The 19,246-nt window shown below is 41.7% G+C and overlaps 1 protein-coding gene across 4 annotated transcripts in view; it reads right to left on the reverse strand.

The window, feature by feature from the left end:
• LOC115129341 (platelet-derived growth factor receptor beta-like) overlaps positions 1-19,246 on the reverse strand; it is a 42,453-nt gene that overhangs the window by 9,821 nt on the left and 13,386 nt on the right. For 2 of the 4 annotated variants that reach the window (XM_029659582.2, XM_029659578.2), the window contains exons 2-12: positions 7,974-8,049; positions 7,345-7,626; positions 6,856-7,113; positions 6,325-6,455; positions 4,573-4,738; positions 3,095-3,275; positions 2,564-2,679; positions 2,150-2,273; positions 1,651-1,871; positions 1,299-1,393; positions 1,045-1,177 (exon numbers count right to left, since the gene is read on the reverse strand). In XM_029659582.2, the coding sequence (XP_029515442.1) occupies positions 1,045-1,177; positions 1,299-1,393; positions 1,651-1,871; positions 2,150-2,273; positions 2,564-2,679; positions 3,095-3,275; positions 4,573-4,738; positions 6,325-6,455; positions 6,856-7,113; positions 7,345-7,626; positions 7,974-8,022 (1,756 nt within the window). In that variant the 5' untranslated portion in view covers positions 8,023-8,049. The remainder of the gene's footprint in view (positions 1-1,044; positions 1,178-1,298; positions 1,394-1,650; positions 1,872-2,149; positions 2,274-2,563; positions 2,680-3,094; positions 3,276-4,572; positions 4,739-6,324; positions 6,456-6,855; positions 7,114-7,344; positions 7,627-7,973; positions 8,050-19,246) is intronic. The other 2 variants (XM_029659579.2, XM_029659581.2) reach the window with 2 other exon arrangements.

Consider the following 19,246-nt stretch of genomic DNA (forward strand, 5'->3'; position numbering starts at 1 on the left):
TGTTGAAAGTCACTGAGCTCTTCAGTAAGGCCATTCTACTGCCAATGTTTGTCTATTTTTCATTTTTCCAGGCAAGTCAGTTAAGAACAAATTCTTATTTTCAATGACGGCCGAGGAACAGTGGGTTAACTGCCTGTTCAGGGGCAGAACGACAGATTTGTACCTTGTCAACTCAGGGATTTGAACTTGCAACCTTCCGGTTACTAGTCCAATGCTTTAACCACTAGGCTACCCTGCCGTCTATGGAGGTTGCATGGAGGTGTGCTCGATGTTATACATCTATCAGCAATGGGTGTGGCTGAAATGGCTGAATCCACTAGTTTGAAGTGGTATCCACATACTTTTGTATATATTGTGTATGTTTACTATAACATTAATATGGTGACAATGATGGAGGCTGTGTGTAGCGGTTAGCGGTGATGATATAAATGTTTGGCTTGGAAAGTTTTTTTTGCCTGGTCACAGACAGCTGATGTGTTGTGCACTGAAGTCCACAAGCAAAGGGAAAAGGTGAGGAGGAGAGTGCGTAGATGCGAGAAGGAATTATACAATGAGAAAAATGATCATGCTGTTTGGATGTGGCTACTATGAAACTGAACTGTGTTTGCGTATGATTAGGGGTGTATTCATTCCGTCGATTCTGTTGAAAAATGTTTCTTAAACGGAAGCAAACTGAATGAAACGGGGATAAACATACCTGAATGTGCAAGGCGGTATTGAATGTATCAATGTCTGTCACCTTGATTACCCAAATCTCTCTCAACCTGTGCAACTATGTTGTAAACGTTCATTCACAGGCTAGGTTCTGCAACCTCATGATGGGTATATGGAAAATTCTAGTATCATGTAGTAGCCTAAATCTATCGCTGTTACATTGAACTGGGTGAATGAAATACGAATGACAGTCATCCATTATGCTGTAATATAAATAATGCCATGCTCATGAACAAAATAATTGTCCTCCCTCATCTTAAACGGCAAGACCGCCACTGCAGTGTATATTGTGCATTGGTACCCCCTTCTCCCCTGGTTCCTGGTACTTACCCAGCACCAGGCTGTCTCGAGCCATCTCCCAGGCCAGGTCGTAGGGCAGGTGGATGGGGTCGACGTAGATGTACTCATGGCCATCCAGACTCACTGACTCTATCACCTTCCATCTAATCTCATAGCGAGGCTTCTGAGGCAACACAGAATAGTTAGAGTTACCCAATCACTCAGGGACATTGAGATACTATGAGTGAGTTGATAGTAGTTGTTGTTTAAACATTATTCACTGTGTCCCCTCTGTGTAGTCTCACCTTCCTCCACACAGCGATGAGGATGATGATGGAGGTGATGAGGATGACCACCAGGGGTAGAACCGCAGCCAACACTGCCACCTGGGAGAACAGAGCTGGAACACAACACAGAACATTAACATCCAACTATTACATAGTAGAAATACAGTAGTCTACAGATTTTTTCCTGGTAAAACATTCACCCAGAACATGAACTAAGAGCCTGCATACCCTGCAACTCTTCAGGACTTGAGTTGCCTACTTTATCCTTCCTTGAATAGAGTATGTGTGCGTAGATACAAAGAACCCCATAGATAAAATAATGTCTTCATATAATATCATCAATATGTTGTCTTCTATTTGAGATACGTACTGCTGGACACCAGTTTGACGTCTCTCCTGCTGACTCCTTCCTCGTTGCTGGCCTCACAGCGGACGGTCACCTGTTGGGGCTTGTGGAAGGTGACCTGGCTGCGGACCTGGCCCACCTTACGGCTCTCATTGAAACTGATGTTGGTCTGGATACTCAGGGTCTCAGGGTCTGACACCAGGGGCTGCCACACTGTGCTCCGGTTACTGCACCTGGGAGAGATTCTAATGATAATCAATAGTGCAGTAGTACAGGTGTACTACTACTGCTACCTTTACTCAGTTGTGTCAGAGGTAAATGCTGTCAGCTAATGCCCTCAGAGCAGACTCGGGTATAGAAGCAGTCTAATAACCCATAGCTGGCCTGACTTCAGTTTAAACTGCAATTACTAAAACACAAATGGCAAAAACGAGTGTAAGCAAAGTGTGCCCTCTAGTGTTCACAGTGTGACAGAGACTGTGATGATGATGATGATGATGATGATCATGATGACATGACTCACTTGAGCATGCTGTCACAGCTGAAAAACTGTATGGATGGGGAGGGGACCCCCTCGGCCACACAGGTCACTGCATGCCTCTTCCCTGGGAGGTGGTGGTCCGACAGGTCTGTTATCTGAGGGGGAACTACACAGACAGGGATACAGGGTTAGGAACTACATATCCCCCGACTCTAGATGATAAGTATAGGTCAATGTTGAGCCATGTTGCCTCTCCATAGTCTTAAGTCTAAATATACTTTTTTATCCTCATCGCCTCTCCTTTATTTGCACTGATCTCAAAGCGTAGGGAGGGTGAAAGCAATGGACCACGGTGGATGTAGTTCTTTGAAATCAGTGCTGATGACGAAAAGGAGGAGTCACATAAGACTAATGAGATACACCCCAATGGTTTATATTTCTTTAAAGGCTACTCACCTTTGACCTCCAGATCAAATGTCACTTCCTTGGTGTCGTCTCCGTTGGCGACGAGAACAGTGTAAAGTCCCTTCTGTTCCGTCCTGATCCTCACCAAGGTCAATATGCTGACGTACCTGAGTTAGAAGAGAAAATGAGAGCCACACCGTTATAAACGTCATGAAATCATTCACAACTGATCCTGGAAAAACCATATGTTAGCAGGACCAAAGCATCTTAATCAATCCATCAACATCCTTAAGACCCTAAGAACTTCTTAGACATCCAGTCCCTATCAGTCAACGCAAGATATTACCAACAGGTAACCCAATCCTCTCAGACAGCAAGGCTACATCATTTAACACCCAGCAGGAACCAGAGAGGGTAAATTCCCCAATGAGTGGCTAACATGATGCATTGCATACCATGCAAGTGTACTTGTAAATCCTGTTGATCTGTTGTTCTGCTTTCATACAATGACAAATAGACCAAGTCATTGATAAATTCAATCTCCAAATTGATTAGAATTGATGATCGTCCAGGTGGTCTGACCTGGTCTCGTGCTCCTGCCTGGTGATGACGGTGTTGTCTCCGTTGACGGTGGCGTTGTCTTTGGTCCAGTGGACACGTGGAGCAGGGTAGGACTCGATCTCAACCCTCAGCTCTACATTCTGGTGCAGCTGGGCCGAGACGTTACGCTCCTGGACAGACCTCAGCTCCACGAAGCCTCGCTCTGACGGAGGAGGAAGGTTGTCATTAGTGACCACATTATAAGTAGAGCACCTCTGTTTACTTCCTGAAAGAACATGTGGCCTGCAGGAGCGAAGAAATAGACTAATAGGATAAAACGTCCCTTGCCTCGGTGAAAGACTGGCACCCAGGCAAGGGAAGAAACCATTAGGCCTTTACATCGTGATCCATAGCTCTATACCCAGTGTTCTTATAATCTGGTGCCCAGTATGGGATAACCTATACACTATGATATCAAAAGTACCTTGTATTAAATGCACTGTATTCAGTTTATTGCTGATTAGGTACTGTATACAATGAGGTAGTTGTTGTTTAAACTGCTGCTACTTGCTGTTTATTATCTATGCATAGTCACTTTACCCCTACCTACTGTACATGTACAAATGACCTCGACTAAATCTATCGCTGTATATAGACTCGTTATTTTATTTTGTTACTTTTTATTCAATTTTTTACTTTAGTTTGTTTAGTAAATATTTTCTTAACTCTATTTCTTGAACTGCGTTGTTGGTTAAGGGCTTGTAATTAAGTATTTCACGGTAAGGTTGTATTCGGTGCATGTGACAACTACAATTTGATTTGATTGATGGCGTGCTCTATTGAACTGGTTGAAACGAGGATCTGTCATTTCCAATGGGCTGTCCAGAGCATTCGTCCAGAGCACTGGAGAAAGACAGATTCACAGCAAGCATACCCTGGCTCTGAAGTAGGCAGTTTATACATGTCTGGTTACTGTGGCCTAAATATAACACACCTCAGTGGCATCAGAGTAAGCAGAGGCACGACTGTAGCTTAGGCTACATCCAATACTCAAAGACGGAGAAGGTGAAAGAGAAAAATTTTGGTTTTACCCTTCAAAAAACATTAGCAGTTAGCTGCAGTTAAGTTGAATGATTTTTTATAATTTTAAGTAACTTCAGAAGTTAAAAACACAGAAAAAAAATATTTCCAGTTTGCACTGCTGTTTCTGATTCTATACAAACCCTCAGATTGGAGAATTTTGTAGATTAATGTTATTAAAAATAATAATTCAATATTAATTTGATTTTAATTGATGGTGATCTCACAAAACACAGATGCTTGTATTCTCAATGACGATAGCAAGCTACATGAAGAAGTAAAATAAATTAAATGTGTTTTATTTGAACAGAACTCTCTCTCACCTAGTGCATGGAGGTTCATGTTATGAATGGAGCTCTTTCAGTCTAAAAAAGACCCATAATAATAAGCAATCCAGTCATAGTTTGTTTTGAGAGAGTCTCTCCCTGTCTCCTTCTCACCGAGGACGGTGATGTTGACGTTGGCGGTGGCCCTCTGGTCCTGGACACTCTCGTGAACGTGACACACGTACTGCCCTGCGTTGGCCAGCGTCGCCTTAGAGACGGTGAGGCAGGAGCGCATGCTCTGGGACGACAGGATGTCTGTCAATGGCTCGATGAAGTCCACCTGGCAGACACAGGAGAGGAAAGGGATGCATCAGTAACATTTTGAAGTCTGTGAGAAGACATTTGAAGTACAAAGTAAGTAATCATAGCCACGGGAAGTACGGGTGCTGGAGGTGCTGCAGAACCCCCTGATAAATTGAAATACATTTCTTCAAATTACATTAAAAAAATGACCAACTTTGTTCCATTGTGGCAATAGACATATCATCTATAGAAGTGTCTTGGAACCACTAAACCTGGTAATTTGAATGTTAAAGGAAAATTCCACACAACTATATTTTGGTATTTGTTTCATTAGTCCATTGTGTATATAGTCCCACAATGTTTTGCATGTCAGAAATCAAGTTTTCTAGGTATTTAATTTTCAAAATACACAAATACAGCCAGTATGATGCATGTTGCGTCATATGATGTAAACACAGTATCATATCATATACAATGCATCATACCAGCTGTATTTGAGTATTTTGAAAGTTATATACCTAGAAGACTTGATTTGTGACATGCAAAACATTGTGGGACTAGTATTTTGAAAGTTATATACTATGAAAACATGAATGCTGACATGCAGAAAAATGTTGGGGTGGAGTTTTCCTTTAAACGCTAGCAATGGCTGCCAGTCCTGACTGGAATGGGAACTGCCATCTATGTATTATATTTCCATGGTTTGCCTTTCGCAAATTTCTAAATACAATCGGGAGAAAAATGTACAGTTTGGAAAGCAAATGCCTACTGCTGAAAAGATATGATTAATCTGTCTGCTAATAATTTTTTTCTCAACGATGTTTGAGCGATTCTGAGCGAATAGCACCGGTGAGAAAGCAAGGCCTCATCGTCAACACTGGGTTAGCTAGTGCCACTGGAATGTTTATTTAGTAGCCTACTGAAGCCTATAATATATATATATATATATATTCCTACTAATATGTGCAATCTGTGTCATTGGCCTGTTTGCATTCTAGACCAGGACGTTTTTATTGGTCTCAGTTTGTCACTGTCAGAGTAGACACTTATTTCAGTCATTTGTGGTATTAAATAAATATTCTACTATTGTTTTCTGTCATAAATGACAAAGAATTGCATGAAATGCGTTCATAAAACCTTTTTTTACCCTGCTAAAAACCTTTGTGTAGAAATGTTTAAAACGCCTCTGCTCGACTGTATCCCACTATGCAAACGAGATTATAGATGCACGCAAATGCTTTAATATAAAGGGAATAAAACATATTAAAAAAAACTCAAAACATCTTCTGCAGGTAGTCCCCCGGCTATTTAAGTAATATAAGATTCGACAAGTTTAACAAGAAGGTTTGATTTTATACACTTGTATAAGTATTATGTCAGTGAAATCCTATAGCAAGGGCCTTCAAACTTAAAACAATTTTAACACCATCAATTTACTGTATTATCAATAATGATATGAAAACCATGTGTCTGTTGTGAGTGAGATTGAAACGGGATTTAACACATCTAGGTGTGGCTGAACAGACATCTTGATGTAATTTACTCTATGTCTCCCCGGGACGAGTGAAGGGAAAGTCAAACAAAAGGCCCTTGTTCTCTTCTCCTCTCTTCTCTCCCACTCACGTCTCTGTTGGGGTAGTCCCAGGAGAAGAAGACCAGCTCCACTCCATGCACCGTGCAGTTCACTGTCAGGGGCTCGCCCTGCTTCAGCACCGTCTTAGACGCATTGATGTAGGCGTCGATTGTCTCCGGGACTAACTCGAGAAGTGTGTGGAGAGAGAGGGAGAAAGGAGAAGAGGGAGGGAGGGAGGCAGAGAGCAGGAAGGAGAAAAATAGTTCATTGTTATTTTTGAGTCTGACATACAACAGCTTGATAGCCTTTTAAGTGAGACCAATAGATGAATACCCTTGTGCAATACTGCAATACTTTGTTTAATTCAGACATGCACATCAACAATGCTGTACAGTACAGTGCATGTAATTACAACCCGGGCAACATTTACATGGAGGTTGCATTATTGTAATATTGATGTTGATTAATGTGCATTGTCCCCTGTAAATAAATAAATAAACAAGCTATAGGTTTGAGCAGACAATAGTGTTCTTCTCTATACCAGCCCCATCGCCGACCCCCTGCCCCTTCCAGGTACCCACCAACAATACTTAAGACGTAGAATTCCTGGGACTCTTTCTCCTCTCCTTTCAGCTCCCCACGACACACATAGGTCCTGTCCTCCAGGGATGCCCTGTAGCCCTCACTGGGGATGTAGACCCCTTTTAGGTGCATGTTACTGTCCGTCTCGTAGAGGGTGACGTTGATCTGGGGGTTGGTGACCACACAGGGGATGGTCCCCTCCTCGCTGGTCTTGGTCACCATGCCGTGGGAGCTCTCAATGAACCACACTTCAGGGTCTGTGTGGAGGAGAGGAAGACTTAGCTGGAGGGATAAGATAAATAATTTCACACCATGTGAGAGATAAGAAGATTTAATTCATATCATGATTGAACCAAGATATTGAGGCCTAAGAGCTGAGATTGCTGTTACAATATGCAATATTTACCTGGGAATTGGGAACAAAACATTTGATTAAGCTAACCTGGGTTAATATCTGTGACAGTGTATAGTTATGACGGTGTTCTCACCCGGCACAAAGACTGCCACCTCTCTAGCCTCGTCCGTCAAAGCCTCGGCACAGACGTACACTCCTGTGTGTCTCCACGTCACGTTGTCCAGAATGAGAACACTGGTTGTGTTCTGGTTCTCCACTCCAAAATAGGGAATGTCGTCATTCCGCTTGAACCTCCATCCGACTGTCCCCCAGCTAGAACAGGTGAAGATCATGGAGTCGCCCGGTGTCATGACGACCTCGCTGTTGCTAGGGGAGATCTCCAAGCAACGGTACTCAGGGCAGAAGTGCAAAAGAGCTGCAGTCAACACAAACAAGGAAAGATCAGGTTTGGGGTCAAACAGCTAGATCCCCAGGTCAAGGGTCAAAGGTTAATATAGCAATAACAACTCAGAAATCCATCCAATTACACAGTGATGAGGGATGTGAAGAGTCTGGAGGTGAAAGGAGGAGGGATGATAATTTTATTTTTAAACTGTTACAGGCTCTTTGCCTTCCATATTAAAGAACACCGGCAACAATCTCAATGGCAACTTAGCTGGACACTAGAGCTAGGCGTTTTTCCTCTACCATGTAACCTGACCAGGAAAGACTCCAGTCAATACAGTATATTTTTATGGTATTTCATTAGGTTGTTCCTCTCACCTGTTAGTAGGGCTGTCAGATGGAGAGTGGACACTCTGACACTCCTCATGGTGACAGGCTGCAGGAGAGATGTATTCTGCAAACATATTCAAAATAAAAACACTGAATAATGTCATCTACATGATAGCCCTTGTTTTTATTCACTACATTCCTCCCAGTATATTGAGCTTTACCCATGTGTTAAAGACAAAACCCCACACACACTCCCCACCCAGTCAAAGGTTGATTCACAGTCAAAGGCTGATTTACAGTCAAAGGCTGATTTGACAAACAAGTTGATTGAGAGAGATATAGATGACTCCAAGGCTAGTGTTCGGGTGTTGTTCCCTCCTACGCTGCTTAACCAGTGAGCTCAGTCATCATGATGACAGCTCAGAGCTCTGGGCATGGGGAGAGCAGGACTCACAGTTGGTCCGAACATTAATATCTCTTTACATACACAACTGATACGCTCATATCATGATGGATGTATTTTACCCCTGGAAGACCAACAGGGTTAGGGTTAACAAAGTTGGGAGCTTACGATATAAATCACATGTCATGACTGCACAATCTGTTCCTTATCCAAAAATACTATTTGCCACAGAAAGAGCCCTGGCCTAATCATGGAAATAGAATAAACAGAATAGATGTGGCTCTTAGAATACAATGTAAGTTCACTCCCCTCTCAAAAAAGAGATGTGGATTTCTGAACACAACATTCCGGTTCTATGTTCTGAATGGGTTCAGAGGAGAGGTATGTGATGGCTTGCTGAACACGGACAGAACAATGTTGGAGAGTTTTTGTTCTTGTTTTGCCAGTGTTCTGTCCAACTAACAAACAGGTCAGTGCTGCAGAAACAATGCGGCAGGGTCTTAAACTATTCAGCTGTTGTGTCCAACCACTAATTGGTTTCCAAGTAAACAAATGTAAGTAGGCAAAAGGGGCGACCACAAAACAGCAACAACAAACCAGATTTGAAGTTTTGTTTATAAACTGATGGTGTGCTATGGTGATACAATGTGTAGCTTTGTGTTTTAAAACTCAACGCTGAGGCAAAATCTAAATTAATGATACCCTATTCCCCCATATAGTTCACTACCAGACCCCTTTAGTAACTTTACAACATATAGCTCACTACCAGGCCCCTTTATTAACTTTCCAACATATAGTTCACCACCAGGCCCCTTTAGTAACATTCCAACATATAGTTCACTACCAGACCCCTTTAGTAACATTCCCCCATATAGTTCACTACCAGACCCCTTTAGTAACTTTCCAACATATAGCTCACTACCAGGCCCCTTTATTAACTTTCCAACATATAGTTCACCACCAGGCCCCTTTAGTAACATTCCAACATATAGTTCACTACCAGACCCCTTTAGTAACATTCCCCCATATAGTTCACTACCAGGCCCCTTTAGTAACATTCCCCCATATAGTTCACTACCAGACCCCTTTATTAACTTTCCAACATATAGTTCACTACCAGGCCCCTTTAGTAACATTCCTCCATATAGTTCACTACCAGGCCCCTTTATTAACTTTCCAACATATAGTTCACTACCAGGCCCCTTTAGTAACATTCCAAAATATAGTTCACTACCAGACCCCTTTAGTAACATTCCAACATATAGTTCACTACCAGACCCCTTTAGTAACATTCCAAAATATAGTTCACTACCAGACCCCTTTAGTAACTTTCCAACATATAGTTCACTACCAGGCCCCTTTATTAACTTTCCAACATATAGTTCACTACCAGGCCCCTTTATTAACTTTCCAACATATAGTTCACTACCAGACCCCTTTAGTAACATTCCCCCATATAGTTCACTACCAGGCCCCTTTAGTAACATTCCCCCATATAGTTCACTACCAGACCCCTTTATTAACTTTCCAAAATATAGTTCACTACCAGGCCCCTTTAGTAACTTTCCAACATATAGTTCACTACCAGGCCCCTTTAGTAACATTCCAACATATAGTTCACTACCAGACCCCTTTAGTAACATTCCAACATATAGTTCACTACCAGGCCCCTTTAGTAACATTCCAAAATATAGTTCACTACCAGACCCCTTTAGTAACTTTCCAACATATAGTTCACTACCAGACCCCTTTAGTAACTTTCCAACATATAGTTCACTACCAGACCCCTTTAGTAACATTCCCCCATATAGTTCACTACCAGACCCCTTTAGTAACATTCCAACATATAGTTCACTACCAGACCCCTTTAGTAACATTCCCCCATATAGTTCACTACCAGACCCCTTTAGTAACATTCCAAAACATAGTTTACTACCAGACCCCTTTAGTAACTTTCCCCCATATAGTTCACTTCCAGACCCCTTTAGTAACATTCCAAAATATAGTTCACTACCAGACCCCTTTAGTAACTTTCCAACATATAGTTCACTACCAGGCCCCTTTATTAACATTCCCCCATATAGTTCACTACCAGGCCCCTTTAGTAACATTCCCCCATATAGTTCACTACCAGGCCCCTTTAGTAACATTCCAAAATATAGTTCACTACCAGACCCCTTTAGTAACATTCCCCCATATAGTTCACTACCAGGCCCCTTTAGTAACATTCCAACATATAGTTCACTACCAGGCCCCTTTAGTAACATTCCAACATATAGTTCACTACCAGACCCCTTTAGTGACATTCGAGATGCAGACATATTTTGTTACTTTAAAGGCAGAGGTCAATATGTGTCAAAGGTGGCATGGCTCATCCCTCACAGACCACATACAGCCAATAACAGAGCAGGAATGTATTCCTGAGTAAACACTTCATCATAATCTTGGAAGACAGAGGGAGAGATCTAGAACATAGAGAATGTGTCAGAAGCAGGGAAGTAGGGGTGGAGGGGAGGTGGACAGGAGGGGTGGTTGTTGTTGTGGTGGAGGGGTGCAGCAGCAGACGTCTGGAAACAGTTAAGGATAGATCACAGGCCTGTATGCAGGACGAGGGTGGGAAACAGAGAGAGGGTGGAAGAAAGGAGCCTTGGGAAGAGAGGGAGGAGAAGGATGAGGATGAGGAAAACCTTTGAAGGAGTCAGTGGATTAAAAAAACATCTTCAAAATTATTTGGGGTATTAAAATGTGTTTATTTCTATTTTGAACTGGATGACTGAAAGTGTACAATTAAAAGGATGTGTAGTAAAACTTCTCCAAATTCTAATCTAATCATGATACATCTGTGGCACAAGGCAAACCTTTATTAATTGTCCCATACATTATATTCAGGTTGAAATACTGTAAATGTATGAACTGTTCTGTTAGAAGTAAATAACAGAATCATAAAACGTGCTGAAAAAAAGTATTAGTGTTAGTTTGCTTTACTGTAAAGCTTACTGTAAACCACTTTGGGTATTGTAGCCTATGAAAGGTTCTAAATAAATAAGATGAATTTCTTATAATGTTAAATCCCCTGATTACCCAGCTAACAGTTCATCGAACATAGATACAGTGCATCTTTAGAGCTTGAAGCCTGTGTAAAGAAACTAGCACCTCCATTCCCCAAACTGAAACTCTTAAACTATTCCAACAACATGACTCGTACATTTCCTTCCCAATCTCCATCACCCTGATACTAGTTAGAGCCCCGTGTCATGTTTGATTGATTCCCGTTTTAGGTTTTTGTTGTTGTTCTCTCTCTCTCACACACACACACACACACACACACACACACACACACACACACACACACACACACAGCACACTTACTGGCAAGCATGCACACACACATTCACAAAGACACTCACAAGCACACACACACACACACACACACACACACACACACACACACACACACACACACACACACACACACACACACACACACACACACACACACACACACACACACACACACACACACACACACACACACACACACACAGTTCACCCCCTCTGTGTCACTGGTGTACAGTACAGTTCAAGTTCCCACAGTGTTCATGTGAAACGTTCCCAGGCCCGATGATCCACTGGGGACAGTGGCAGGACCACCAGGGCCCAGAGGTCATGCTGTCCCAGAAGGCCATGCGTCAAAACACTCAGAGAGCGACTGGCTACCCGGGAAACCACACATGTCACCTCAGTGTCACAGAAGATTGAAGATTGTACGATGATGTGTGTCAAATTTGGTGACAGCAGTGCACGTGTCACTTGGTTCACGGAGTGAACTCCGATTATAGCTATTATGACAGTGATTAATAAAGTCATTGAGCATGCAAGGGAAAACTGCTGTGGAACACTAGAAAACAAATGACTGTTTTACTGCAAATGAATTGCATGACATTCCTTGCATCTTCAAACCACATGAAACCTAACCCTTCAATGAGAAACTGTAATCTCTGCCAGTTTGATCTTGTTTTAGGTGTTGAAAGGAATTCAGAGGAGGTGTGTGTGTGTGTGTGGGGGGGGGGGGGGGGGGGTAGTGGACATGAGAAGGGTGGTGTGTTCCCTGGTGGTCCAGTGAGGACGTTGGTTTGAATGAGGGTCTTTGAGGAAGAAATTGACCAGTAAACCCTAAGGAGCTGACCGGGACAAACCATCTGAGATCAGAAGGCCAAAACATCCCAGTGGAAAGGTCTTTAGAGTTGGCATCAGCCAAGACCCTTAGGATAGATAATCACTCTCACTGCTTGTACTTAGGGCATTAACATGCTTCTGGGAAAGACAGACTGCATCAGGGACTCTGTGGTTTTATAGAATGAGGCTGTGAGACTGTGTAAGAAGATACACATGTGCAGTGTAGATCCTCTGACCCTCTCATCACGCTTCATAACGCTTCATAAAGCTCCATTCCTCACTCAGAGGCTTGACCTGGACATACAGTTGAATTCGGAAGTTTACATACACTTAGGTTGGAGTCATTAGAACTAGTTTTTCCACCATTTCTTGATAACAAACTACAGTTTTGGCAAGTCGGTTAGGACATCTACTTTGTGCATGACACAAGTAAATTTTCTAACAATTGTTTACAGACAGATTATTTCACTTATAATTCACTGTATCACAATTCCAGTGAGTCAGAAGTTTACATACACTAAGTTTGTCTTTAAACAGCTTGGAAAATTCCAGAAAATGATGTTATGGCTTTAGAAGCTTCTGATAGGCTACTTGACATAATTTGAGTCAATTGGAGGTGTACCTGTGCATGTATTTTTCAAGGCCTACCTTCAAATGCCTCTTTGCTTGACATCATGGGAAAATGTAAAAAAAATCAGCCAAGACCTCAGAAAATAAATTGTAGACCTCCACAAGTCTGGTTCATCCTTGGGAGCAATTTCCAAACGCTTGAAGGTACCACGTTCATCTGTACAAACAATAGTACGCAAGTATAAACACCATGGGCCCACGCAGCCGTCATACTGCTCAGGAAGGAGACACGTTCTGTCTCCTATAGATGAACGTACTTTGGAGCGAAAAGTGCAAATCAATCCCAAAACAACAGCAAAGGAACTTGTGAAGATGCTGGAGGAAACAGGTACAAAAGTATCTATATCCACAGATAAAACGAGTCGTTTATCGACATAACCTGAAAGGCCAGTCAGCAAGGAAGAAGCCACTGCTCCAAAACCGCCATAAAAAAAGCCAGAATATGATTTGTAACTGCACATGGGGACAAAGATCATACTTTTTGGAGAAATGTCCTCTGGTCTGATGAAACAAAAATAGAACTGTTCGGCCATAATGATCATCGTTATGTTTGGAGGAAAAATGGGGAGGCTTTCAAGCTGAAGAACACCATCCCAACCTTGAAGCGGGAATGTGATGAGGCTGAAATAAATAATTCTCTACTATTTTTCTGACATTTCACATAATAATAATAACATGGTGATCCTAATTGACCTAAAACAGGAAATTTTGACTTAGATTAAATGTCAGGAATTGTGAAAAACTGAGTTTAAATGTATTTGGCTAAGGTGTATGTAAACGTCTGACTTCAACTGTAGGTATGTGTATGTATGTATGTATGTATGTATGTATGTGTGTGTGTGTGTGTGTGTGTGTGTGTGTGTGTGTGTGTGTATGTATGTATGTATGTATGTATGTATGTATGTGTGTGTGTGTGTGTGTGTGTGTGTGTGTGTGTGTGTGTGTGTGTGTGTGTGTGTATGTATGTATGTATGTATGTATGTATGTATGTATGTATGTTACTTTACTGCTCTAGGGATGTAATTATTCTTTGGATAACCTTATTTACTATTACGTATTGATTCACTTTTTATTTAAATTGTTTCACTCTTTATGAGATCCGCAATGCAGAGAACGCCGGAAGAAGAATGAACATTTAATTACCACAGTGAATTATTGTAATGTTTGTTTATGTGTTAGTTAATCCCATAAAGGATGGGTTGCCAATTGGCGATTTGACACAAAAATACAATTTCATTCATTCATTAATTCGTTCATCTGCAGTTGAACCTGTTGATCCCAAAGGAGATGGATAAAAATACATTGACTTGGACCATAGTGACTTGATGCACATGAAGCAACACTGTTGAGTAACTTTGGACAATGTCACAATCACCACACTAACCACAATTGGAATCGTACAATCTTGTTATCATTAGGGAGGTATGAGTATTTTGGTATTTTATTAGGATCCCCGTTAGCTGTTGCAAAAGCAGCAGCTATACCTCCTGGGGTCCACACAAAATCTGAAACATGACAGCTCAAGAACCGAACTACATATCAATACATACACGCAAACTATCTAGGTCAAATAGTGGGGAGGCGTTGTGCCGTGAGGTGTTGCTTTATCTGTTTTTTGAAACCAGGTGTGCCGTTTATTTGAGCAGTATGAGATGGAACAGAGTTCCATGCAATAATGGCTCTATATTTATTCAACCTTTATTTAACTAGGCAAGTCAGTTAAGAACAAATTCTTATTTTCAATGACGGCCTAGGAACAGTGCTGCCTGTTCAGGGGCAGAACAACAGATTTGTACCTCGTCAGCCCGGGGGTTTGAACTTGCAACCTTCCGGTTACTAGTCCAACACTCTAACCACTAGGCTAACCTGCCGCCCCGGCATGCCTTCTCATGAGGGGCTCATGAGACCTCTTTGAGTCAGTGGTCTGGCAGAGAGCCTTGGTCTCATGACGCGCTCCCGACAGAGTTACCTCTCGTTCCAATGCTTTTCTGAAGACAAAGGAATTCTCCGGTTGGAACATTATTGATGTTTTATGTTAAAATCATCATGTTCATGTTTCATGTTTCTAAAGGACTGTAACGGAACTTTTAGAGTTTTTGTCTGGATGAAGTGCCTGCGCCTCATGAAGATGGATTACAGGGCTGAACACGCTAACAACAAGTGGCTATTTGGACATAAATGATGGAACTTTATGGAACAAATCAGTCATTTATTGTCAAACTGGGATTCCTTGGAGTGCCTTCTGATGAAGATCATCAAAGGTAAGTGAATATTTATAATGCTATTTCTGACTTCTGTTGAGTCCAACATGGCGGATATTCCTCTGGCTGTTTTGGGTTCTGATTGCCGTTCTCAGATTATGCTTTTTCCGTAAAAATAAAAATGAAATCTGACACAGCGGTTGCATTAAGGAGAAGTCTATCTTTAATTCTATGAATAACACTAGTATCTTTTATCAATGTTTATTTTGGGTATTTAAATCACCGGATGTTTTGGAATCAAAACATTAATGCACATAAGGCGCCAATGTAAACAGAGATTTTTGGATATAATTATGCATATTATCGAACAAAACATACATGTATTGTGTAACATGATGTCCTATGAGTGTCATCTGATGAAGATCATCAAAGGTTAGTGATTCATATATATTTCTGCTTTTTGTGACTCCTATCTTTGGCTGGAAAAATGGCTGTGTTATTTCGACTTGGCAGTGATCTAACATAATCACATGTTTAAAGTGGACACGATGGGTAGATTAACAAGATGTTTATCTTTCATTTGCTGTATTGGACTTGTTAATGTGTTACATATTCCTAAAAAATATTTTTGAATTTCAGCGGAATGTTCTCGAGGGGTTCCCGACCGTCCCACCTGCTCATAAGAAGTTAAAGAAAACCTTTTGAGTTCTATGAGATAGATAGCTCTGAATCTACGATATGGCAGAGGTTGAAAAGCCATAACACATACATTTTCTCAGCAACAGGTTATGGTCAAAAATATCAAAGGCTGCACTGAAATCTAACAATACAGCTCCCACAATCTATTATCAATGTATTTTAACCAATCATCAGTCATTTGTGTCAGTGCAGTACATGTTGAGTGTCCTTCTCTATAAGCATGCTGAAAGTCTGTTGTTAATTTGTTTACAGAGAAATAGCATTGTATTTGGTCAAACAATTTTTTCCAACAGTTTGTTTAGCAAGCTTATAGGTCTTATGTTAGAACCAGTAAAAGCTGCTTTACCACTCTTGAGTGATGTCAAAATTATAATTTGTTTACATGGTAAGCAATGTTCTTTCTTCAATGTGATGCTACAAATGAAGGGTGTTATCAGGCTTAAGTGGTCAAATACAGTGATCTAGTACTTGATGTCCCATTCCCCCATTGGCCATGGGTGAAGAAAAGTGTTTGCGTTAGAGATGTCATTGTAATCCCCATGCAGAATAAACTGTGTTCCCAGAGTGTACATTTTCCCAGGGATGCTGGTATTCCCAGCATTTATTACTAACCCCACCACACTCAAAGTGTCACCCCCCATCCCCCTGACATGGAAGATGGTTCGACCCACCCCACCAGGGAGCATGCAGGCGGCCAGGCCCACGCACAGGCCAGGATACAGTTAGTGTGTAAACTGACTTCCCTCGGCAGCCTTTAAACTTTCTGTATCTCTGGGGATTATCTATATATACTGTGCCGTGTTTGAGTTAAACATCTGGCAATGATGTTGCAGTCAGTATATGATGAGGTGGGAACCACTTTCCCAATCACATTTTCAACAGAGAGTTTTCCTTACTGAGTGAGTGTGTCCCGAGGGGAAGCGGGAGGCAGTGTTTGAAACACACAAAAAAGACGTTCAATAACAAAAGACAGAAATGTTTCCAAAAAGCTTTTCTGAGCACATCTGGAGAGCCTTGACTTCCTGTATGGGGAAACATGCAGCCCTGTGTGGGTGTGAGGGGGTGATGAATCAGTGATGCTGCAGACCACCGAGACCACTGGCCAGACACATAGCACAGGCCAGAGACTGAACACAGCACAGGCCAGAGACTGAACACAGCACAGGCCAGAGACTGAACAAAGCACAGGCCAGAGACTGAACATAGCACAGGCCAGAGACTGAACACAGCACAGGCCAGAGACTGAACACAGCATAGGCCAGAGACTGAACACAGCACAGGCCAGAGACTGAACACAGCACAGGCCAGAGACTGAACAGAGCACAGGCCAGAGACTGAACACAGCACAGACCAGAGACTGAACACAGCAGAAGAAAACTAGAGACAGAGAGAAGCACAACACAAAGGACAAGACAGGTTGAAACAGACAAATCAACACATTCCAACGTGAAAACTCGACACAGGACAACACAACACAATACCACAAAGACAGGAGAACAGTACAGAACAGAGAACAAACACAAAGCTTACTGTCTATCCTCAACATGTGTACAGGACAGGAACAAAGCAAACCTCTAGAACTTTGTGGTCACCTTTTTTCATTACAGAACTGTGCAGTGATATAACTAGTGTAGTTATATACTAGTGTAGTTGCTGTTAGTATGACTAACAGCAAAAACTATACAGTACATGGAGGGGACAACTTCCAAATCACAAAACTAATAGTAGCATACGTGTACACACCATTGTCATCCCCCAGCTCTTTCTGGAGCCCTCTTGAGATAACAGAGTCAGTCTCTGACATTGACCCTAAAGCAGGCCCTTGGCATGGTCTGTGGGAAAAAATGTTTTATCCAGAAAGTCCTTGTTAAAATAAGCCTCTTTTTTTATCATTCCTCACAGAGGAACTCAATCCCCCTGAGACAAGACTCCTGGTCTCTGAGCATCTGAACCACAATGAACTGCTTCCAGCCCCCCTCTCTCACCTAACGCTGCCTCAACCTAAGTCTTATCCTCTTTGACTTACCCACTGGGCACAGATTTCATTTCAACATCTAGTTTGAATTTAAATTGAGTTTTCAACTAACTTGAATTAGTTGGGGCGGGGGATAAGAGTCAATTCCCTGATGTTGATGACTTTTTGCAAATCCAATCAGTTTTCCACGTTGATTCAATGTCATCACATTAACTTTTTGTTGTTAAATGACATGCTAATCAAGTTGATTCAGCCAGTTTTTGCCCAGTGGGTAAGGAGAGACAGTAAAACTAAGGTCTGACATGCCCAAACCCACACCCAAAATAGGGAGATTTTTGTGTGAGATTTCAGTCCAGATATATAGTATCTTCAGCATGCTATACATACTGTACACGGCAGTACATTTCATCTACTGTGGCACTGGGTGCGTGGTCTATACAGTACAGTACCTCACTATTCTCACAGAGAATTTCCAGTAGGACATCCAATCTTGTAGTATATTCAAGGTTTTAAAAAAACATTTTTATTTCCGCTTAAAAAGGTCAGACTTGATTTGCCCTGACGAAAAAATGTATCAACCCCTACAACAATGTCAGTTAATTATAATCCACATAATGATACACATTTCCTGTTGATGCAGGACTGTTTTCAAGCTGTGAGAAACGAGTCAAATGAACATATGACACCTGTACCATAACCACTCTGTCAGTCTGTGAGAGGGGATATAAGTAACACTACTAGTGTAGGACCATTTTCCATCCATAACTGTAGTGTGTAAACAATATGTCACTGGAACACAGATGTATTCTATTGCAGATACATCTACATGACAGTTGTTTAACATTCTTGAATTGACCTATTTCTACAAGTGACGCATTTATTATTAGGTTTGCACTTTGGGTTTGATCATGGCTGTATGAACGGCTTCAGAAGTGCCAGACAACATGGACTAAACCAGGAAGACTTCACCATCGCGGAAATTCCATACATTTTTCGCACTACTGAAAGTTGCCTCACACTGTGTCGCAGTGTCTTTGGCAAATGAACTGTAACTTGTGTTTATAGGACCAACAACACCTTGTTAACTCAGCTCTACACGCCTAACGGATCTTAGCTTTCCAGCAATTATACTACTGACCTTTTGGTGAGGGTCACACAGATAATCTTCTATAGACTAACTGTTGCAGTGCAGTATTCAGACCCCTTGACTTTTTTCACAATTTGTTACGTTACAGCC

The sequence above is a fragment of the Oncorhynchus nerka genome, linkage group LG5 (genome assembly GCF_034236695.1).
Source record: "Oncorhynchus nerka isolate Pitt River linkage group LG5, Oner_Uvic_2.0, whole genome shotgun sequence".
NCBI lineage: Eukaryota > Metazoa > Chordata > Actinopteri > Salmoniformes > Salmonidae > Oncorhynchus > Oncorhynchus nerka.